Below are 24,877 nucleotides of genomic sequence, written 5' to 3'. Positions count from 1 at the left end.
TTGTGGTTATCTTGCTTTGGGTAGATGAAGAAAGAGAAGCACATGCTAAGAATGCCAAATACTCTTACGAAAGGAAAAGTAATACTGAACGTTCCAGGAGACTGCAGAAATCAAGAGAAAGGACTATTTTAAGAGGACGACATGGTCATGCTACTAAGAAGAAAGATGAGGTCAGAAAAGCATCCAGTAAACAGCTGTGGCAATATGGAATTGCTTGATGAATTTTTAAAAAGCATTTTTAGCTGAGTAGTAGTGTAGAAATCAGATCAGCATGAATTTTAAGAATTGAGATGGATGCTGGGAAAGCAGCCCTAAGGTCCACAGAGCCGTGGTTCATTAGAGATGCCACTTAGATGTACAACAGGAATTACCAAGGGGAAAGCTGGATGTAGGAGTCCGAAGCTCAGGAGAGAGGTCAGAGTGGGAAATAAACACTTGTCATTGGTGTATAGATAGTACTTACAGCATGAGCCTAGAAGAGGACACCTGAGCAGTACAAATGCACATCTGAGAATTCACCCCTGGGGCATGCCAACATTTCGAGGAAGGACTCTCCTAAAGAGAAGCCAGCAAAGGGAGAACAAAGGAGCAGCCAGTGAGATAGAAGCAAAGCCTGGGGAATGTGTAATCATGGACTTAAGAGAGGAAGATATTCAGGGGAATGTTTTCCTTCAGCTGAGTTGAAAGCTGCTGAGCAAAAAAACAAGATGAGAACAAAGACATGGATCCAACATGGTGCTCATCAATGACCTTGACAAGTGACACCTCAGGGGACAGACTATCAGGTGGAGGAAGAACTAAGTTTGAGTACCTCAAACCAGAGGACAGATCAACACGGACTCCTGTCCTCAGAGGAATACGGATGATCTTCCCCCAAGGGGATCATTTGTGCTTGCCTCGGAAAGATGAGTCTGATCTGGATGCATAGATGTCTAGGGTGAGACAGGACGGACACAGTTTGCCCAGCCAAGGAACCACGGAATCAGGTCTCCTGGGAGGAGCAAAAACCAGGTGAAGCAGAGAGCACATGGCGGGGAGTTGTGGGTAATACAGCTTGAGCTTCAGTAGAATCTGGTCATGGGTATCTGGAGCTAGCTGGAGGCCCTGAATTCCTGCTCTGGCAGGAGGACCTGCCCTTGAGGAACATGGTGATGGGAATGGGAGAGCCCAGGGAAGAAGAGGAGCTGAATGTGTATATGTTGTGGGGCAGGGTCCGTGGAAGGGGGCCAGAGGAAAAAGAGGTGCCTGGAAGGAGCACCAGTCTGCCAATCTCCTTCTTCCTTCAAGTGCCAATGCTGGCTCTCACCACCTGAGGACATCCTTCTGGAGCCTTTCCAAGGGCATAGTTTAGAGGTCCATCCTCCCCACTCCCATAAGGCCCATGCTGACTCTGGCACAAAAAAATGCTGCCCCTAGGGCAAACTGTTTCTAATTCTCACCTGAACAGGTCCTGTTGGTATTTACAACTGCTTCATGATTTCTCTTTCATTCTGAAATCCTACAACACCCGACTTGTATTGAGTGTCTCCTGTATGCCAGATGATTAAGCACATACCAGCATGAGTACTGAGTGGAGGAGGTGGTGGGTGGCAGGCCTCTCCTGGGTGGAGAGGGTGGCCTTGTGGGTTTCAGTCTGATGCTCCCACAGGTGTCGGGAGTTGAGTCACCTCCCTCGCTCTTTATCCCACGTTCTCTGGGAATTCACCTTGTGAAACTGTCCTCTCTTCACTATACACTTGGGCCCAGCATGTCCATCCTGGGTGTTTTACGTTCCATTACCTTTTCCTTGTTTGGGAGCTTTCATTCTACAGATTAAAAATATTTTTTTGAAATTAAAAAGAAAAAAGACAAAAGAATTGAAGAAAGCACATATAGACAACTCTTTGTAAAATGTTTGGCCATACAGCAAATTAAAGAAATGGAACCAGCTAGAAGAGAATATAGTGTTAAAGAAAGGTTTATTTTAAGGTGGGAAATACCAGAGCAGTTTTACATGCTGACATAAACAATCTAATGAGACAGGAAAGGTGGAAGAGGCAAAAGGGTTTAAGGAAAGGAACAAAATATTTGAGAAGGGGAGAGCTCAAATGGAGTGACTAGTCTTTGATTGGAGGAGGACAGTTCTTTTAGAAACTGCCGTCTTTGGAAAAAAGAAAAAGGAAAGGGAACATATGTATATGTATAACTGATTCACTTTGTTATAAAGCAGAAACTAACACACCATTGTAAAGCAATTATACTCCAATAAAGATGTTAAAAAAAAAAAAGAGAAAGTTGCTGCAGTTAAAAGGTTTATAGATTTTAATCTGGGAAGATGAAGATTTAGTCTAGTAGCTTTAACCGCTGAAGTATGAGGCAGGGCAATATATAAAAATGAAGAGGGCAGAGAGATTTGTGTATATAAAAAGAGACAGATGGAAAAAAAAAAAAAGAGAGACATGAAGATAAGACATATTTATCTCAGGGCTTCCCTGGTGGCGCAGTGGTTAAGAATCCGCCTGCCAATGCAGGGGACACGGGTTCGAGCCCTGGTCCGGGAAGATCCCACATGCCACGGAGCAACTAAGCCCATGCGCCACAACTACAGAGCCTGTGGTCTAGAGCCTGCAAGCCACAACTACTGAGCCCACGTGCCACAACTACTGAAGCCCACGTGCCTAGAGTCTGTGCTCTGCAACAAGAGAAGCCACCACAATGAGAAGCCTGCGCACCGCAACAAAGAGTAGCCCCCGCTCGCCGCAGCTAGAGAAAGCCCACACTCAGCAACGAAGACCCAATGCAGCCATAAATAAATAAATAAATTTATTTTTTTAAAAAATACCATTCTCAATTCTATCTTACTAAAAAAAAAAAAAAAAAAAAAAAGACATTTATCTCAGAAAGTAAAAAACAGGGAGGATTAAACAAGATCATGTATGCCAAGAATTTAGCACAGAACTTGGCACAATGGAAGAGCTCAATAAATGACAGACCTTTTTATGTTATCTTATCTCCAGATGTAGAAAATCTTTTAAATATAAAGCAATGGTCAGGAAGGACAACTACGATCTCCAAAGCTGCTATATTATAAAAGTTTTTAAATAATATAATAAAGCTTCAAAATATAAACAAGCAAATCAAAACCCCACACCCAACAGGGTAACAAACATGTAAATTTAAATACACAAATTTAAGACAGAAAATTTAAAACCAGCTCTGTAAACGACAGTTATATTGAGAAGACGAGCCACAAACTGGTTTAAAATATCTACAAAACATATTTGATAAAGAACCAGCATCCAAAATACGCACGGAACTCTTAAAATTCAACAATAAGAAAACAATCAAATTTTTTAATGGGCAAGAGATCTGAACAGATACCTCACCAAAGAAGATATACAGATGGCATATATAAGCATATGAAAAGATTCAACATTATATGTCATGAGGGAATTGCAAACTAAAACAACAAGATACCACTGCACACCTATTAGAACAGCTAAAATCCAAAACACTGACAACACCAAATGCTGGAGAGGAAGTGGAAGGAGAACTCATTGCTGGTGGGAACGCAGAATGGTACAGCCACTTTGGAAGACAGTTTGGCAGTTTCTTAACAAAACTAAATACACTCTTACCATATGATGCAGTAACCATGCTCCTCAGTATTTACTCAAATGAGCTGAAAATTTATGTTTATACAAATTTTGCACAAGGATACTCTTATCATATGATCCAGCACTTGGTATTTTCCTAAAAGTGCTGGAAACTTATGTCCACACAAAAACCTATATATAGATATTTATAGAAGCTTTATTCATAATTGCCAAAACTTAAAAGCAACCAAGATGTCCTTGAGTAGGTGAATGGAGAAATAAACTGTGGTACATCAAACAACTGAATACTATTTAGCACTAAAAAGCAATGAGCTATCAAGCCATGAAAAGACATGGAGGAATAATAAATGTATATTACTAAGTGAAAGAAGCCAATCTGAAAAGGCTACATACTGTATGAGTTTAACTATATGACATTCTGAAAAAGGCAAAATTATGGAGACAGGAAAAAAGATCAGTGGTTGCCAGGGGTTTGTGGAAAGGGAGGGAGGGATAAATAGGTGGAACCCAGGAGATTTTTAGGGCGGTGAAACTATTCTGTATAATACTGTAATGGTGGGTACACGTCACTATACATTTGTCAAAACTCGTAGAATGTGAAACACCAAAAGTAAACCCTAATGTAAACTACAGACTTTAGTTAATAATTACAATATTGGTTCAGCTTTGATAATGTACCACACTAGTGCAGGATGTTAATAAAAGGGGCAACTGGGCGAAGGGGTTTAGGGGTATATGAGAACACTCTGTATTCCATTTTTTCTGTAAAACTAAAACTGATCTAAAATAAAAACCCTACAACCAACATTCTTATAAGACAGCTCTATCCCAGCTACCTTCTGTTCTACTTATTTAGCCCATAGAGGAAAAAAAAGCAGTATTTTTGCCCCTCCAAACTCTAGAAGTACTAGGTCCTCCCAATACAGCTTCCTCTCTTTGCTCCATTCCAGTAGGATTTAACCTTCAGAATTTTCTCAAGAAAAGTCAGGCAGGGCTTCCCTGGTGGCGCAGTGGTTAAGAATCCACCTGCCAATGCAGGGGACACGGGTTCGAGCCCTGGTCCGGGAAGATCCCACATACCACGGACCAACTAAGCCCGTGCATCACAACTACTGAGCTCACGTGCCACAACTACTGAAGCCCGCGCACCTAGAGCCCGTGCTCCACAACAAGAGAAGCCACCGCAGTGAGAAGCCCGCGCACTGCAACTAAGAGTAGCCCCTGCTCACCGCAACAAAGACCCAACACAGCAAAAGAAAAAGAAAAGTCAGGTAACAATTTTCATGCCTACTCCCATATCATGCCCAGTTCACACTAGAGTCAGGATCTACCCAGATCTCTCTCCCTGTGCACAGCTCAAGCATTTCTACAGATTAGCAAACCTCAAACTGGGGATGAAATCTCAATCCTCCTTTTTAGTAGACAACCCCAATTTCTATGACTGATTTTCATAAACCTCTCCTGATGTATGTGGATATGAGGGAGAAGCACAGTACTTCCACCACCCTCTTATAAGAAATCTTTATTCGTTTACATACACATATGTAAATGAATGGATATATATACCTATGTATATGTATATTTATGGATATACAGAGAATAAGGGGATGAAAAGCAGTCTCATCTCTCAGCAGGTCCTATACGAGTAACATAACAGCCTTTATTAAAATACAGAGGTAATTGTTAAATATTGTCCTCAACTTTGGAGCCTGCACTATAACACCAAGACAACAAAATAAAGTCTCATTTAATATCCTCTTACACAAATAATTAGAAACCATATAAATGTCCAACAACAGGGAAAGAGTTACATAAATTTGGCACAACTGTATCATAAGATATTTAGTATTAAAAACTGTTTATGGGAATTCTCTGGTGGCACAGTGGTTAAGAATCCACATGCCAATGCAGGGGACACGGGTTCGATCCCTGGTCCGGGAAGATCCCACATGCTGCAGAGCAACTAAGCCCGTGCGCCACAACTACTGAGGCTGCGCACCACAACTACTGAAGCCCACCCGCCCGAGAGCCTGCACACCCCAACTACTGAGCCCACGCACCTCAACCTACTGAAGCCTATGCACTCTAGGGCCCGCGTGCCGCAACTTCTGAGCCCATGTGCTGCAACTACTGAAGCCCACGTGCCTAGAGCCCATGCTCCACAACAAGAGAAGTCACTGCAATGAGAAGCCCACGCACTGCAACCAAGAGTAGCCCCCGCTCGCCGCAACTAGAGAAAGCCTGCGCGCAGCAACAAAGACCCAATGCAGCCAAAAAACAAAAACAAAAACACAACAGGCTCTGCCTTTCTGTTTGCTTTAGAGTTTTCATTCTGTTTTCCTTTATAGTCATCTTCTACACTGTCTCCTGGCCAAAACAAACAAACAAACAAAAAATAACTCAGTGCAGGAAAGCAGTATTAAAGATAGCATTATCTCTTTCTTGTTCAGCATCTATTACTGTTTTTCTGGTTAAAGAATTCCGCATTCACGTGGCAAATTCAGTTCGTGGCAGTTGACTCCCATTCTCCCTCCACCTTACCCATGCCACAGGTATGGACACAAGACCCAAGCTTACCTAAAGTACACCAATCCTTTGGACACTGTCTGATTTAGAGGACATTGATTCAAGTTAAGCCAGTAAGAGTCTTCTCTGGAACTTTTCCAACAGATTGGAAAATATTATTTAGCAAAGGTTGCTGTGGTGGCCACAGAGACACATGTTCTGACCTCCCTTCAAGAGACCATGCTTTAGGGAGCCCAGGTGACTGACAGCGACCAGCTGCACCTTTAGAGATGGTGCTCATGCTGAGCCACACTTCTCCTAAGAAATGTATTATTCGTGAATAACAAAGTATAGATCATACTTGAAAGTAATTACCCTGATTTTGGTCCTTACTGGTTTCATAAATGATATCAGCAACAAGAGGCAAAAGAGACTAACAAGGATCCTATTTAATCCCTGTGTTGGTTCAACATTTTCAACTCAGAAGTATCCTGATCTTGGAGTCATGCCCTTAAATACTGGCCCAGTCTCTGGTTTGCCAAGCAAACTTCCCTTTCTGCATGGTGGGCTCATCATCTGTTGCTTCTTACCTAGCCCATATAATGAACCCAATTCTACTGATCCCCAGGCAACTTGTTATTCTGAATCAGCTCATCCCTAGTATCTAAATTCTCCTTTATACTCCTCTTGCTGAACTGCTACTTTGGCCTGTTCATACCTCTCTGTGCTTACCATCTCTGTCCTCCATCACCTACAGTGTTCTAATTCTTCTCCCCTCACATTTACAGCTCCTCAACTGTCCTAACCTAAAAACAACTAAATTTGTTTCCCCTCATCATATCCCACTTCCCCTTTCCAGCTTCTCAAAACTCTAAGTGAAAAAACCCTCTCCACCCAAAACTGCACCTTGTGTTTAAAGCATTCTTTATCTTCTTACAAATCAGAACCTTTGTCATTCATGACTTTACATGGCAATACAAATCATTTTTAAATCATTTAAAAGTTTTCTTAAAATCCTAACACAAGATATAGCAACTGAATAGAAAACTTACAAGTGCCTTAAGTGTAAAATCGCTTCAATTTCTAAATACCTAAATCTATATGTACCAGTACATGTACTGTATATGTATAGAGAGTGTCAGTATATATAAATATACTACATATTCTATATTAAGAATATAAGCTATATATTGTTCTAACTATACAGATGAAAAAGGTTAATTCTTTCAGATCAAGCAAGGTATGAATTTGGGATCTTTGTGTAGATTCTACAAATGAGAGAAACTATAGGTGGAATTCTCTAAAATTTTTCAGTGGGTAGAGGTTTAAAAGACTCAAAGTATCAATAGGAAGATGCCTATCCATGCCCACCCTATCCCCACACACACCACTCCTCCACACACACAGAGCCAGAAAAAAGAACAGGCAAGAACTTAGATCAGAAACAAAGCTCCCTATGATTTGTAAGTTATCATGTAGCAATTATAAATGATGTAAGCCTGCTATTAAGAACCATTTCTATCTCGAAATGTGATCTGGAGACATTTTTACTGATAAAATTAAGATGTCATTCATAGGCAGTCAAGTGAAAATGTAAATCCGTGAAAATTCATCTATCTGCTTGGGAATTAGAAGATAAGTTCATATGGGATTGAGGGAACTATAAAGACATATGTAAAAGACTGAAAAATTGTATTTAACGTGTCATAGCGGATAGCATTTTTATCTGAGGAACATTCCTTCCATCTTGATTAAAAAGAGAAAAGAAACTTCTCTCCACCTCATACCCAGGGTGTGACCTACACTAGGCCAATTCTAATACTTTTGCCCATTCTAGGCCACAGCGATTTTCTTCCAGAGAAATACAGATACATCTCTGGATTTTTTCCAACTGATTCTAGAAGAGAGAACTTTCCTTTCCTCTTATCGCAGATGTATGAGGTCTGAAACATATGTAAGGCTATCTCACAGTGCATGGAGTATGCCTATCTGAAAGGACAAAGCCAACATGCAGAAAGAAACAGAAATGAGAGAGTTTGAGTCCTTGATGCCAGCCATTCCTGCTTTTTCACATGGCTTAGTTAGTAACTAATACATTCACATTTTTGTTATTTGTGATTGGGCAGGAGGAGGTGCTGACTGAAGAGGAACTGACCACCACACTCAACGTACGGTGCACGCCTGCTGAGGAGTTCAGAGAGTTTAAAGACCAGGATGGATGGGGAGATGATAAAAAGGAAGAGGACAGCCTGACAATCACAAGTGTCACTAAACTCAAAACATCATGGAGACAGTTTCTTGGGGACAGTGTTTTGTTCACCCTGCAAACCTATGCCACAGACTTAAAAACTGAGCAAGATTTATTCAGTAATAAGGAAGTCTACGCCAAACTCAGCTGGAAGGAACAGAATGCTTCACAGGTTTCTTATGATCAGAAGATGACCTTGCACCAATTGTTGGAACTGACAAGTTAGCAAGGTTCCCTGTTGCCTGAAGGAGCATCATTATGGAAAAGAACATTATTCTAAGCTGATATTCACTGATGCTTGAAAAGGAAAATCTGGACCTTTTGCTTTGCTTTTTGTATTAAACACCAAGAGAAAAAGTTTAAAAAAGTTTTTTCAAATTGAGCTTCTGTCACTTGAAGCCAACGAATCCTAAAACACTTAAAAGTGTTACTTTTAATAGCTTAATATATACTGGCTTCAGTTCTCAGTAACATGGCATCTTTAAAACAGTTATGTCATCTACCTAGACAACCTATGTATATGCTAATTGGAAACAACTGAGGCAGATAAACTTGATATTCACCTCCACCCCTAAAGTATCAGTGGAGAGAAAAACAAGGTTACTTTAGAAATAAGACAAAAGATCACAGACTAATCTTTTCGAGATTCAAAAAATAAAGTTATTTGCTGAGATTGCGGTTGGCTATTTCAGGAAAACCTATCACTAAAGCCAAAGTGAGGTTTCTAGAAAATGATGAGGATAATAGAAAAGATAGGGCATTTGGGTCCTTATTCTAGCTCTTCTACTATCTTACCAGGTCATAAATAACTCACTTATACGCTCAAGAAATCAGTTACTACTTGTTACATTGGAAAGTCTAGACTATTACATCATTTTCAGCAATAAAATACCATGATTCTTTTCTGGAATTTGGAAGTAGGTCATTTTAGATTCAACTATACATGCTTATCTAAAAAGTGACAGATCCCAAGTTTTATAATAGTATCTATTTTAGATTAGGAAAAAAATAAGTCTGGTAAATCTGACATCAAATTTGTTTCTTAAAACAGACAAAAGTTTTAAAAACACTTTCCTTATTACTTAAAGATGTTCTCTTTTACTCAGTTGCCTTTCTAAACACATTTCAAGTATGGGAGAATATATTTGCAAATACATGACTGATAAGGAGTTAATATCCAAAATATATGAACAGCTCATACAACTCAGTATTGAAAAAACCCAATTAAAAATGGGCGGGAGACCTGAATAGACATTTTTCCAAAGAAGACATACAAATGGTCAACAGACACATGAAAACATGCTCAACATCACTAATCATTCACAGATATGCAAATCAAAACCACAATGAGATATCACCTCACACCTGTCAGAAAGAAAAAAAAAACAAAAAAGACCACAAATAACAAATGTTGGCAAGGATGTGGAGAAAAGGGAATCCTTGTACACTATTAGGAGGAATGTAAATTGGTGCAGCCACTGTGAAAAACAGTAAAGAGACATTTTAAAAGGATATAAAACCACAAAAAAGGGAAAACAATTTTAGAAACTCAACCCAAGAGGTCCAAATCTGACTAATAAAAACACAAAAAGAGAAAACACAGCAGAAACATCATACAATTTTTCAGAGTTAAAGAATATAAGACTCCACTAAATGTACTCATCAAATGCTTAGTACAACTGATGGAAAAAGACCAATAGCAAAAAACATCATCATGAGGAATAAATGATTCTACAAGCCTCCAGACAGGGAGAGAAAAAAAAAAACATATACAAAAAAAAAAAAATCAGGAAGCAAAATGGCACCTGACTGCTCAAAAGCAACACCAAAAGCTAACAGAAAATGTAGAAAATAGAAGAATGTTTTTACAATCTGAGAGAAAATTACTTCCAACCTATAATTCTTTACCAATCAAACCAGCAATCTAGTGAAAGTTGAATAAGATTTTCAGCACACTTTTTTTTTTTTAACTTTCCATGTACCCTTTCTCAGGAAGCACTGGAGGATGTACATCCTCAAAACAGAAAGGCAAGAAAGGAGGAAGCATGGAATCCAGAAAATAGAATCTACATCAAAGAGGCAAAGGAAAATCAAAGACCAATGGCAAAGAAAATTTCTGAGATGAGAGCTGGGTTAATAATTCATACAGTCCATACTGGAGAAGAACGGCCAAGGGCTCCAAGAAATATGCTCCCTGGGGGAGGAAATAAAACTGATATTGGGAGACAGTTCTCCACGGTTCTTCTGCATTTTGTACATTGCGGTGAGCAGAGGCACTGATGGCCTTCGTTCAACTATCTTTTCAAGTATGTTTGTACAGAAAACAGTCTTAGAAGATAAAGAGTATCTCCCTCTGGAGCAAAGGGCAGGTATTTTTACTGACCTACATAAAAGATTCAGGTTCCCTAAATTCAGGGTTCCTCCCAATAATGCAACCCACTGCATGTGCAGATATCACCTGGCCTTCCTCATGTCACAATGAGATCAGGGGTTTTAGGAATAAGCGGAGTGCAAGAAAATGCTGATACTCTGGCTAATGTTATTGCTGTGAGTAATAAAGTCTTATGTCTCTGACACAGGAGTCTCATGTCTTCTGCCACAGCAGCCATAAAACTGTGGCTAGCTAGCCTGTTAGGTCGAAAATAGCGTTAAATTTCAGACCCTTCACAGTTTTTGACAACTGATAGCTCACTAATATGCTTTAATATACTGAGATAAGATTTATACATCCAGGGGAAAGTTTAGAGATGAAACAGAGATAGATACATAAGTAATTAAGCCTTCGAAGAAGTGAGGTAATTATTAGCCCCAAGGAAAAGAAAAAATTTGCTTAGTAAAGGAAATAAAATCACCAGTCCACTGTATGATTCAGCTGTGAATATTTACATAGATATAATGGACACAATAAATCCAACTGCTAGAAGTTATGTTGACAAGATGGGAAAAAGTATAGGAAAGTGAAGTCACCATTTCTCATAGCAGAATTATCTAAAACTTTAAAAATAGCAACATGAACATGGACACGTGGAGGTAAAAATCAGAAGAAACATAAAAGTTGAAAGAGTCTCCAGACTGAAGGAAATCAGAAGTAAAGGGGGTACTCTTTCTTTTTTTGGGGGGGGGGTGGTGGAGGGTGGAGACATTGAATAGAATTACAATGTTGGAAATAATCAAATCTGTGTAATTCAATGTGGCAGTCACTAGGCACATGTGCCTATCGAGCACTTGAAAGGTAGGTAGTAGAAATGTAAAATTTAAATTGAATTTCAATTAATTTAAATTTCAGTAACATATAAGATCCATATACAAAATCAATTGTATATATAGTAATAAACAATGCAAAAATGAAATTAAGAAATCAACTCCATTTACAATAGGATCAAAAAGAATAAAATACTTAGAAATCATTTTAAAAATAGAAGTATAAGACAGACACTGAAAACTACAAAACGTTATTAAAATAAAGAAGAACTAATTAAGTGGAAAGCCATCCCATGTTCATTGATCAGAAGACTTAATGTAATTAAGATGGCTCCCCAAGTTTATCTACAGATTCAATACAATTCCAGTCAAAATCCCAGCAGCCTTTTTGGCAGAAATTAACAAGACATCCAAAAATTCATATGGAAATTCAAGGGATGCATAGTAGCTGAAATAATCCTGAAAAAGAACAAAGTTGGGGGACTTCCCTCATGGCCCAGTGGTTAAGAATCCGCCTTCCACAGGCCAGCCACCCATGGTTGTGCACAAACTGTGGTGTCTGCTCTGGCAGCTCCAGCGAGAAGCTGCAGGGCCACGTTGTCCACGCACTGTGGAAGGGAGGGGGCTGCCGACCTAAGCTCCTCTGCAGAGAAATGGGACCACGATCCCCACCCCCTGTCTGAGCCCCACTCCCCTAGGCCTCTCTAAGCCTCAGTCTCCAAGTCTGACAAAACATTTGCAATATATATCACAGACAAAGGGTTAATATACCTAATATAGAGTTCCCAAAAAGAAGAAAATCAACTACCCTATATTTAAAAATGGACAAGAGATCACATTAAATAAGTGCACTAGCCCTGAAACCATGCTCAACCTTGCTCTAATAAGAGAAATGGAAATTAAAACTACACAGAAGGCACTCTCTTTGCTACCTTCTCTATCCCTTTGTCATTCCTATGCCTGGAATACAGATGTGATGGCTGGAGCTGAGGCAGCCATCTTGAACCGTGAGACATTGGACATGGAGGCCACCAGGGAAAACAAGGCTGAATTCCAGAGGACTTTGTGGAGCAGTCACCATGCCTGCCCTGGACCATCTACCTCTGGATTTTTACAAGACAGAAAATACACTTCCATTTTGTTTGGGGAAAAATATACATGGAGACAGAAATATGACCCTTCATTCCTGGTGAGGCCGTGAATAAACAGGTACTCTTATTCACCGCTGGTGGGAATGCAGAATAGTATAATGGCATGGTGGAAGTATGTAGCAAATCTGCATGTTCATTTGCCCTTTGAACCAGCAACCTTACTTCCAGGAATCTTGTCCAAAGAGATGTGTGGGAAATACATGATAATAACAGAGACTGGAAATGACCTAGAGGGGATGATGGGATGAACTATCCATACATCCACCCAATGGAATACACCACTGTAAAAAGAAATGAGTAATGGGACTTCCCTGGTGGTCCAGTGGTTGGGAATCCATCTTGCAATGCTGGTTCAATCCCTGGTCAGGGAACTGGGATCCCACATGCCGCAGGGCTACCGAGCCTACACGCCACAACTAGAGAGCTCTCATGCTGCAACTGGTGAGCGTGTGCGCCGCAACTAGAGACAGACCCACGCACTGCAACGAGGAGCCCACACACCCCAACGAAAAGATCCCCCATGCCGCAACTAAGACCTGATGCAGCCAAAAAAATAAATAAATAAATATATTTTTAAAAAGCAAAAAAAAAAAAAAAAAAAGAATCCACCTTCCAGTGCAGGGAACGCGGGTCCGATCCCTGGTGGAGGAACTAAGCCTGCGCGCCGTAACTACTGAACCCACGTACCACAACTAGACAGCCCACGCACCACAACTAGAAAGAAGCCCGCGTGCTGCTACAAAGAGCCTGCATGCCACAACTAAGACCCGACACAGCCAAAAATAAATAAATAAATAAATAAATTTTTTTTTTTTTAAAAAGGACAAAGTTGGAGGACACATACATCAAAATTTCAAAACTACAAAAGTACAATAATCAAGACTGTGGTACTGGGGTAAGGATATACATGGATAAATGGATTAGAATTGAGAGTCCAGAAACAAAACAATACCTTTATGGGAAATTAATTTTCAAGAAAGATGCCAAGATAATTCAATGGCGAAAGAAAAATCTTTTCAACAATCAATGCTGAGATGAATACATATGCACATGCAAAGGAATAAATATAGACCCCCTACCTCACAACATATCAAAAATTAACTCAAAACAGATCAAAGATCAAAATGTAAGAGTTAAAACTATGACTCCTAGGAGCAAGCACAGGAGTAAATCTTTGTGACCTTGGATTAAGTGATAGTTTCTTAGATATAATACCAAAAGCACAGAGAAAAAGAAAAAATAGATATGTTGGACTTCATTAAAATTAAAAACTTGTGCATCAAAGGACACCATCAAGAAAATGAAAAGAAAACCCACAGATGGAAGACAATACTGTCATCCCTCAGTATCTTTGGGGGATTGGTTCAGGACTCCCTGCAGATACCAAAATCCACCATTGCTCAAGTCCCTTATATAAAATGGCATATCCATTTTATATAACCTCAGTATCCATGGGTTCTGCATCCTCGGATTCCGTATCCTCGGGTTCTACCAATTTGATCTGCAGTTGGTTGAATCCACAGATGCAGGACCCGTTGATGGTGGGTGACTGTATTTGCAAATCATATATCTGATAAGGGGCCTGTATCCAAAATATATGAAGAATTCTTACAATTAGAAAATGAAAAGACAAACAATCCAATTTTTAAATGTGCAAAGGATTTGAATAGACATTTCTCCAAAGAAGATATACCAATGGTCAATAAACACATGAAAGGACACTCAACATCATTAGTTGTTAGGAAAATGCATATCAAAACAACAAAAAAGCCACGTCACACCCACTAAGATGGCTGTAAGCAAAAAAACAGTAAATAACAAGTATTGATGAGGATGTGGAGAAACTAGAACTCTTGTACAATGCTAGTGGGAATGTAAAATGGTACAACCAGCTTCGACAACCATCTCACAGTTCCACAAATAGTTAAATATACTTGCCATATGACCCAACAATTCCATTCTTAGGTATATACCCAAGAGAAAGAAAAAATATATGCCTACATAAAAACATATACATGAATGTTTATAACGTTAGATGTTAATATATGTTCTGGTAGCATTATTCATAATAGCCAAAATGTAGAAACAACTCAAAAATCCATCAACTGATGAATGGATAAAAAAATGTAGTATAGTCATTCAGCTACAAAAAGGAATGAAGCATTGATACATAATACAACATGGATGAACCTTGAAAACATGCTAAGTGAAAAAAAATCGATATAAAAGGCCACATAGCATATGATTCCATTTCTATGAAGTGTCCAGAACAGACAAAAAAAACCCAAAAAGTATATTAGTAGTTGCCTAGATATAGGTAGCTGGGAGGATAAGAGGTGGTAACCCAGTGGTATAGGGTTTCTTTTTGAGGTAATGAAAATGTTCTAAAAATTAACTGTACTTATGGTTGCATATATCTGTGAAGATACTAAAAACTCCTGAATTATACACTATAAATGGGTAATTAAATGGTATGTGAATTATATCTCTATAAAACTGTTATTTTAAAAAAAGACAAAATGATATACTGACATATTACTATATAGTGAACCTTGAAAACATTATATTAAATAAAAGAACGCAGACACAAAAAATCACATATTGTATGATTCCATTTATATGAAGCGTCCAGAATAGGCAAATTCATAAAGACAAAAAGATTAATGGTTGCCAGGAGGCAGAGGGAGAAAGGGATGGGGAAATGACTGATAAAGGGTACAGGCTTCTTTCTGGAGTGATGAATATGTTCTGGAATCAGATAGTGGTGACGGTTGCACAATCTTGTGAATACACTAAAAACCCACTAAACTGTATACTTTAAATAGGTGAATTTTACAGTATGTGAAATATATCTCAATTCAAAAAATTTAAATGGCGACAAATGGCTACTGTACTAGACAGCACAGCCATAGAGGGTGCCTAAATTCAAAGCAGCCTTCCATTAGCGAGAAACAGACTTTTGTTTTCAGCCATTTGGGAAGTAGGGGCTGGGAAGAGAGCAAGAACAGACAAATTTATGAGTAGCAAAGAAGTGCTAAACATGTGGACTGTAATTGCTTAAAACTTTTAAATATAAATTCAGATGAAAGTCCAAAAGCTATAGCCCAGGGATGGATGACTTCAAAACAGTGTTTAACCTCTATGGGCATAAGCTTCTGAGTTTATAAAAAGAAAATTAACTACAACAGCATTTCCCAGACTGTGCTGTAGTTCTTATTAATAGCTACTGGGCATCCAAAAACAGTTTTGAGGACTAATACATTTTATGAAATACTACATGTAGGTAAGTTAAACAGGTTTCTTTACTGCAAGACTTCCCAGAACACTTGAAATGATATTGTGTTTTGTAGGTTCAAAAGGGGCACATTATGCAGTAACTACTTTACAACAAATATTTTTACATATTACACAATGCTGGTTTGGGAAATACTGAACTATGTGAGTTATAATGGTTCCACCAGCTTCAGAGCTGTATGAGTTCGATCCCTGGCCCGGGAATATCCCACATGCCGCAGAGCAACTAAGCCCATGTGCCACAACTACTAAGCCTGTGCTCAGAGCCCACGTGCCACAACTACTAAAGCCTGCATGCCTAGAGCCTGTGCTCTGCAACAAGAGAAGCCACGACAATGAAAAGTCCACGCACCACAACGAAGAGTAGCCCCAGCTTGCTGCAACTAGAGAAAGCCTGCACACAGCAACAAAGACCCAACACAGCCAAAAATAAAAACAAATGAATAAATTTATAAAAACAAAAACGAACAAACAAAAAAACCTATGGGATGCAGCAAAAGCAGTTCTAAGAGCGAAGTTTATAGCAATACAATCCTACCTCAAGAAACAAGAAAAATCTCATATAAACAATCTAACCTTACACCTAAAGGAACTAGAGAAAGAAGAACAAACAAAAACCAAAGTTAGCAGAAGGAAAGAAATCATAAAGATCAGAGCAGAAATAAATGAAATAGAAACAAAGAAAACAATAGCAAAGATCAATGAAACTAAAAGCTGGTTCTTTGAGAAGATAAACAAAACTGACAAACCTTTAGCCAGACTCATCAAGAAAAAGAGGGAGAGGTCTCAAATCAATAAAATTAGAAATGAAGAAGGAGAAGTTACCACAGACACCGCAAAAATACAAAGCATCCTAAGAGACTACTACAAGCAACTCTATGCCAATAAAATGGACAACCTGGAAAAAAAGGACAAATTCTTAGAAAGGTATAACCTTCCAAGACTGAACCAGGAAGAAATAGAAAATATGAACAGACTAATCACAAGTAATGAAATTGAAACTGTGATTAAAAATCTCCCAACAGGGCTTCCCTGGTGGCGCAGTGGTTGAGAATCTGCCTGCCAATACAGGGGACACGGGTTCGAGCCCTGGTCTGGGAGGATCCCACATGCCACGGAGCAGCTGGGTCCGTGAGCCACAATTACTGAGCTTGGGCGTCTGGAGCCTGTGCTCTGCAACAAGAGAGGCCGCAATAGTGAGAGGCCCGCGCACCGCGATGAAGAGTGGCCCCTGCTTGCCACAGCTAGAGAAAGCCCTCGCACAGAAACAAAGACCCAACTCAGCCATAAATAAATAAATAAATAAATATTTTTTTAAAAATCTCCCAACAAACAAAAGTCCAGGACCAGACGGCTTCACAGGTGAATTCTATCAAACATTTAGAGAAGAGCTAACACTCATCCTCCTCAAACTCTTCCAAGGAACTGCAGAGGAAGGAACTCTCCCAAACTCATTGTAGGAGGCCACCATCACCTTGATACCAAAACCAGGCAAAGATACTACAAAAAAACAAAATTACAGATCAATATCACTGATGAATGTAGATGCAAAAATCCTCAAGAAAATACTAGCAAACAGAATCCAACAACATATTAAAAGGATCAGACACCATGATCAAGTGGGATTTATCCCAGAGATGCAAGGATTCTTCAACAGATGCAAATCAATGAATGTGATACACCATACTAACAAACTGAAGAAGAAAAACCATATGATCATCTCAATAGATGCAGAAAAGGCTTTTGACAAAATTCAACACCCATTTATGATAAAAACTCTCCAGAAAGTGGGCATAGAGGGAAACTACCTCAACATAATAAAAGCCATATACAACAAACCCACAGCAAACATCATTCTCAATGGTGAAAAACTGAAAGCATTTCCTCTAAGATCAGGAACAAGACAAGGATGTCCACTCTCGCCACTATTATTCAACATAGTTTTGTAAGTCCTAGCCATGGCAATCAGAGAAAAAAAGAAATAAAAGGAATACAAATTGGAAAAGAAGAAGTAAAACTGTCACTGTTTGCAGAGGACATGATACTATACACAGAGAATCCTAAAGATGTCACCAGAAAACTACTAGAGCTAATCAATGAATTTGGTAAAGTTGCAGGATACAAAATTAATGCACAGAAATCTCTTGCATTCCTATACACTAACAACGAAAGATCAGAAGAGAAATTAAGGAAACAATCCCATTCACCATTGCAACAAAAAGAATAAAATACCTAGGAACAAACCTACTTAAGGAGACAAAGGACCTGTATGCAGAAAACTATAAGACACTGATGAAAGAGATCAAAGATGACACAAACAGTTGGAGAGATATACCATGTTCGTAGATTGGAAGAATCAATACTGTGAAAATGACTATACTACCGCAAGCAATCTACAGATTCAATGCAATCCCTATCAAATTACCAATGACATTTTTTACAGAACTAGAACAAGAAATCTTCAAATTTGTATGGAGACACAAAAGACCCTGAATAGCCAAAACAATCTTGAGGGAAAAAAATGGAGCTGGAGCAATCAGACTCCCTGACTTCAGACTATACTATAAAGCTACAGTAATCAAGTCAATATGGTAGTGACACAAAAACAGAAATATAGATCAATGGAACAGGAGAGAAAGCCCAGAGATAAACCCACACACCTATGGTCAACTAATCTATGACAAAGGAAGCAAGGATATACAATGGAGAAAAGAGAGTCTCTTCAATGAGTGGTGCTGGGAAAACTGGACAGCTACGTGTAAAAGAATGAAATTACAACATTCCCTAACACCACACACAAAAATAAATTCAAAATGGATTAAAGATCTAAATGTAAGACCAGACACTATAAAACTCTTAAGAGGAAAATACAGGAAGAAGACTCTTTGACATAAATCACAGCAAGATCTTTTTTGACCCACCTCCTAGAGTAATGGAAATAAAAACAAAAATAAACAAATGGGACCTAATGAAACTTCAAAGCTTTTGCACAGCAAAGGAAACCATAAGCAAGACGAAAAGACAACCTTCAGAATGGGAGAAAATATTTGCAAACGAATCAATGGACAAAGGATTAATCTCCAAAAACTATAAACAGCTCATGCAGCTCAATACAAAAAAAACAAACAACCCAACCAAAATATGGGCAGAAGACCTAAAAAGACAGTTCTCTAAAGAAGACATACATATGGCCAAGAGGCACATGAAAAGATGCTCAACATCACTAATTATTAGAGAAATGTAAATCAGAACTATAAAAAGGTATCACCTCACACCAGTCAGAATGGCCATCATCAGAAAATCTACAAACAACAAATGCTGGAGAGGGTGTGGAGAAAAGGGAACCCTCTTGCACTGCTGGTGGGAATGTAAATTGATAGAGCCACTATGGAGAACAGTATGGAGGTTCCTTAAAAAACTAAAAATAGAACTACCATATGACTCAGCAATCCCACTACTGGGCATATACCCTGAGAAAACCATAATTCAAAAAGACACATGCACCCCGATGTTCACTGCAGCACTATTTACAATAGCCAGGACATGGAAGCAACCTAAATGCCCGTGGACAGACGAATGGATAAAGAAGATGTGGTACATATGTACAATGGAATATTACTCAGCCATAAAAAGGAATGAAATTGGGTCATTTGTTGAGACGTGGATGGATCTAGGGACTGTCATATAGAGTGAAGTAAGTCAGAAAGAGAAGAACAAATATCGTATATTAACGCATGTATGTGGAACCTAGAAAAATGGTACAGATGAACCGGTTTGCAGGGCAGAAGTTGAGACACAGATGTAGAGAACAAACATATGGACCCCAGGGGGGAAAGCAGGGGGTTGGGGGGTGGGATGAACTGGGAGATTGGGATTGACATTTATACACTAATATGTATAAAACAGATAACTAATAAGAACCTGCTGCATTAAAAAAATAAAATTAAAAAAAAATTCTGATGTGTTAAATCACCTCAATCTATGGAAATTAAATCTCCCTAATTCAGCCTGATGTTCACTTGCATGGTTCACTCCTCTCCGTGGAGGTAAAAGACAAAAGTTACAGGGAAGGATGCAAACATCAGTTCTCAAATTTCTACTTTCTCCTTCTTCATTCTAGGTACGTTTAACATTATTCTATTTGTGAAAACAAACAGAAGTTAAATACAAACCTCCTTTCTGTATATTCTATGACCATTCATAACAAACAAAGGCTACCACCATTAAAAGTCTCTTTTTAAAGCAAAGTTTAAAGGTAATATAGAACATGAACATAATATTTTTAAAATATATCATACGTAGATGTACATGTCAAAAAGATTTAAAAGTATAAATACCAGCTGTATATTCAAAATGATTAGGCAATTTTAAGTTTCTTCCTTAATATTTATTGTATTTTCTAATAATTTTTCAACAACGAGCATGTATTTTAATGGTTTTTATTAAGAATTTACAATCTTTGTATCATTTTAGTAACTACTTTTTAATGAAACTGACTAGTAAGCCATGATTCTGTTATCCCCTTATAAACCCTTCCTGCAATTTTTAATGAATTCTGAGAGTATCCTTGCTGATAATGAGAAAAAAGGAAAGCTATTAATGACATCTTTCCCATTATTCAAAAGAAAGATTTCAGATAAAACATTAAGGTAAATTCTTTTTTTTTTAATTAAATCTTTATTGGAGTATAATTGCTTTACAATGGTGTATTAGTTTCTGCTGTATAACCAAGTGAATCAGCTATATGTATACATATACCCCCATATCCCCTCCCTCTTGCATCTCCCTCCCACCCTCCCTATCCCACCCCTCTAGGCGGTCAAAGAACCGAGGTGATCTCCCTGTGCTATGCGGCTGCTTCCCACTAGCTAGCTATTTTACATTTGGTAGTGTATATATGTCCATGCCACTCTCTCACTTCGTCCCAGCTTACCCTTCCCCCTCCCCGTGTCCTCAAGTCCATTCTCTACGTCTGCGTCTTTATTCCTGTCCTGCCCCTAGGTTCTTCAGAACCTTTTGTTTTTTTAGATTCCATATATTATGTGCTAACATTCAGTATTTGTTTTTCTCTTTCTGACTTACTTCACTCTGTATGACAGACTCTAGGTCCATCCACCTCACTACAAATAACTCAATTTCTTTTTATGGCTGAGTAATATTCCATTGTATATATGTGCCACATCTTCTTTATCCATTCATCTGTCGACGGACACTTAGGTTGCTTCCATGGCCTGGCTATTGTAAGTAGTGCTGCAATGAACATTGTGGTACATGACTCTTTTTGAATTATGGTTTTCTCAGGGTATATGCCCAGTAGTGGGATTGCTGGGTCGTATGGTAGTTCTATTTTTAGTTTTTTAAGGTCCCTCCATACTGTTCTCCATAGTGGCTGTATCAGTTTACATTCCCACCAGCAGTGCAAGAGGGTTCCCTCTTCTCCACACCCTCTCCAGCATTTATCAAAACATTAAGGTAAATTCTTAATTTCTGTTCTTCTGAGCAAAGCCATTTTACTGGATGACTTTGTTCTTAATCTAAACAATGGACAATGGGATTTTACTATGTATCTATGTGAATTAGCACTCACAAAAAAGAATAACTTTCTTTTACGTAAGAAAAGGAAAAATATAAATATGAACAAGTTGGTTTTTCAGACTTACTTTAGGAAAGTAACAAATATAATCTTATTTCATCCACCAAAGCATTGAAGCAACCCATGTTATTATAAAATTCTCCATTTGTAAATAGGTAAATTCCAAGTTAATCAAAAATGTTTTAAAAGTTTCTGGACACTCCCTAGATTAGGAATTAATGTTTATATTTATAAATGAAGAAAAAAAAAACACAGGTTTTACATTTATCTCCAAAAAGTCCTTAACAGTAACTTAAATCCTTTTTACAGGAAAGAAAATCAATCAGGGAAGCAGGAAACTGTAGTTGTAACTTTTTATCATCACATTTTAGAAAAAATATTTTGACTATCACTTTTTCTAGAGGTTGAAATAAAACAGAATCATCTAACTTTTTACTAAAGATGATTTTTAAATTTCTAATGTTAACTGCATTAGTAACCTGGAAAACTACTACTTACAACCTTGCTGTACCTGTAGATTGTATTTGTGTGTTAATACAGGTAATATTTGATCACTCCTAATGCCAACAGATAACATTTCTGAAGGACATTTTCATGATAGAAATAATTTAAACACGGTTTGTTTGTTTTCAGAAGGACAGCACACCATTTTCCTTCCTTTGCTCAATCTTCACACTAAATATAATCCACATTTAGAATATTCTTATTTACCTTATTTTTTTACATTCCCATGCATAAAACCAGCTATTTAAGGACACTGAGCAAAGAACCTTATCATTTGTTACTTATGATCAGTAGATTTGCCTTTTTTCTGCTTTACAGGCAAAAATTATATTTCCACAAAATAAAATGAGTGTTGGGTGAGTTAACTTGAGCTAACGGTTAGGACATGATGCTATAATAAGGCTAAATTGACCATTTGATCACCGATCCCACCAAATGACTTTCATCTATCGCAGGGTCACAGGCAGCATCGAAACTCCTGCTGGTCAGTTTGCTGGTCACCAAGAAGAGCCAGGCAAATGAGCAGCTGGGTCAGCACAAATCCACTATCACCATCTTCTATTCATCAACTTTACCACAAACAAATCATGTAAGAGTTGTCATCTGGGGAGAGATCCCCAACAATATACCCAATCTTAACACAGATGATAATCTAAGAGGTAAAAGTGTAAAGTTTATTTTAGATGCTAAATTGAAGAAATAAGATATTTTAAAACCCAAGTCCATTTCTATTAGCCAGTATTTATACTTTGAATTTTAAAATACCATCCCATTAAATTCTGAGTCCCATTGCTAAGACAAATGATGGCAGTAACATTCTTCGCTCTTGAACTGGAATAAATGTATAAAATATATAAAAAGATGACAGTTGTTGATTCCCTTTACTCTCTCAGCTTTATTAATTCAGGTACTTTTACCTTTATGTAACAACTGTAATATAAGAGGAACTATACCTTCAAATTACAATAAAAATTATCTTCCAAAGAGAGAGAAATCTGTTTCTTTCTTTCTTTTTTTTTAATTTAGTGGTGAAAACCGCAACCCAATCAGTTTTCCACCCTCAATTTCTCTTCTGACCTGTAACTCTTTCTCATAATATGTTGCACAAGGGATTGTAATTACAACTTCAGTCCTTTTAATTTGCCTCCCCTAGAGACTGAACTCCCAGAGTGAGGACAGCATAGCTTCTTCCTTCTTCCCACCTGCAGCCCATTAACAGTATAAACTGACACACTACATGGTATTCATTTGCTCACAGATCAGCCTCTCCTACTAACTACACTATGAGATTCTGTGGACACAAGGTATGAATTATCAACACTTGACACAGTGCCAGGCTATAGAAGACTTTCAAATGTATTTAGTGAAAAATTGAGCATCTTAACCTTTGAATCTCTCCTACCACACTCAGTATCAGCAAAGCACCCTACGAATATGGACAATTGTACTTTTTGTATGAATCTTTGACCCAAGTCACATTCTTTCTTTTCCTACTAGCCATACTTTCAACTGCCTCTTTGGAGGGAAAAGCCTTGGGTTATGACTGATTTATTCTCCAATACAAATATTCACTACAAGAAAATACAGAGTTCAGGATATGTCTAATCAAGCAAAATCTCACAATACTATCCTTGATTAACCATGTATGTGGTCCTTACAAAATTTATGAACCTGTAAATTTCAACACCTATTTTTTTTGGTTTACACCAAGACTTGAGAATGCTTCCCAATACAGCTGATGTTAAAAAGGATGCCTGGAGAGATGGAGGTGGGAACAGGAAAAAAAGACCATAGTGAAGGAACAATTTAACGTATTTCTTCCATTTCCACCTTCATCCTAAGAGAATTTAAATGGGAAGGGAAAAAATGCAGGTAGAACCTGTGATTCAGAATAAGCTATAAAGAAAACAAAAGATACTGACTTTGCAAACTGTGCGTCTTAAACCATCCTTTCAAATAATTTTTAAAGAGGAATTTTCTTTTAATCCACAGAATCTTTTGCTTCTTCCAGGAGCAGCTGGATTTCATCTCACCCAATATCCCCCGCCTCCATACACATACATACAGCGCTACCACTGAGTCCCTGTGCCAAACCAATCATCACAGGAAAAACTAAACCATGAGGATCATTTCCTAATTCTCTCTGAAAAATAATCCCCAAATTTTTCCCCACAGGCAAATTACCTATTCTAATGGGATTGGGGGGAGGTGGCGGGACAGAAGAGTTCATTATCATGCAGCTTCTCATTCTCTATAGGGAGAAAAATGGCATTAACTTCCAACAAGGGACAGCTACTCTTATACTGTATCCCCAGTTAGAACCTAAAAACAAGCAAAAAAACAAAAAAAACAAAAACCGATCTTTTGATGCATTCAAATGAATAGAAAGCTGAGACAGTTTACTTTGCAGCAATATAACCCCTTAAAAATCTTCCAGAGCTTGGGGGATGCGGGTGACCAATCAATCCCCCCACACCCTTGCCATATGGGGGAGCAGGATTCTGTCAAATAGAAAATGCCACTCTCCGCCTCCTCCGCCATCCCGAAAATTGACTGGCACCGAGTGCGGAGGCGGCCGAGGGAAGAAGCGAGGAGGCGGGGGACACACCACACACACACACACACACACACCCCACACACCCGCACCGAGGGCTGATTCATGGCTTTTTAAAATGTTTTAAAGCTACAATTTCCTCCAACCGGAGAATTCTCACCCATTCCCCAACCGCAGCTCCCACCATGCTCCTCCCCCCCTACATGGGGGTCAGCTGGACTGTGTCCCAGC

At 38.5% G+C, this 24,877-nt stretch overlaps 2 protein-coding genes across 32 annotated transcripts in view; one reads left to right on the top strand and one right to left on the bottom strand.

The window, feature by feature from the left end:
• The window catches only part of LOC309663372 (N-lysine methyltransferase SETD6-like), a 36,739-nt gene extending 18,686 nt beyond the window's left edge, over window positions 1–18,053 (top strand). The window contains exon 2 of the mRNA XM_082467366.1: window positions 8,228–18,053. Within this exon, the coding sequence (XP_082323492.1) occupies window positions 8,228–8,575 (348 nt within the window). The 3' untranslated portion in view covers window positions 8,576–18,053. The remainder of the gene's footprint in view (window positions 1–8,227) is intronic.
• The window catches only part of ABI2 (abl interactor 2), a 92,362-nt gene that overhangs the window by 66,982 nt on the left and 503 nt on the right, over window positions 1–24,877 (bottom strand). The window contains exon 1 of one of the 31 annotated variants that reach the window (XM_082467143.1): window positions 1,556–1,797. The exons of the other annotated variants lie outside the window; for them this stretch is intronic. Coding sequence (XP_082323269.1) covers window positions 1,556–1,561 — 6 coding nt within the window. The 5' untranslated portion in view covers window positions 1,562–1,797. Of the gene's footprint in view, window positions 1–1,555; window positions 1,798–24,877 lie in introns of those variants that run through there. 31 annotated transcript variants of the gene reach the window in all.

Source organism: Balaenoptera physalus (genome assembly GCF_965194825.1).
Source record: "Balaenoptera physalus genome assembly, chromosome: 6".
Classification (NCBI taxonomy): Eukaryota; Metazoa; Chordata; class Mammalia; order Artiodactyla; family Balaenopteridae; genus Balaenoptera; species Balaenoptera physalus.
Note: the sequence above shows the minus strand (reverse complement) of the source record. Positions and strands in the feature narration are given on the sequence as shown.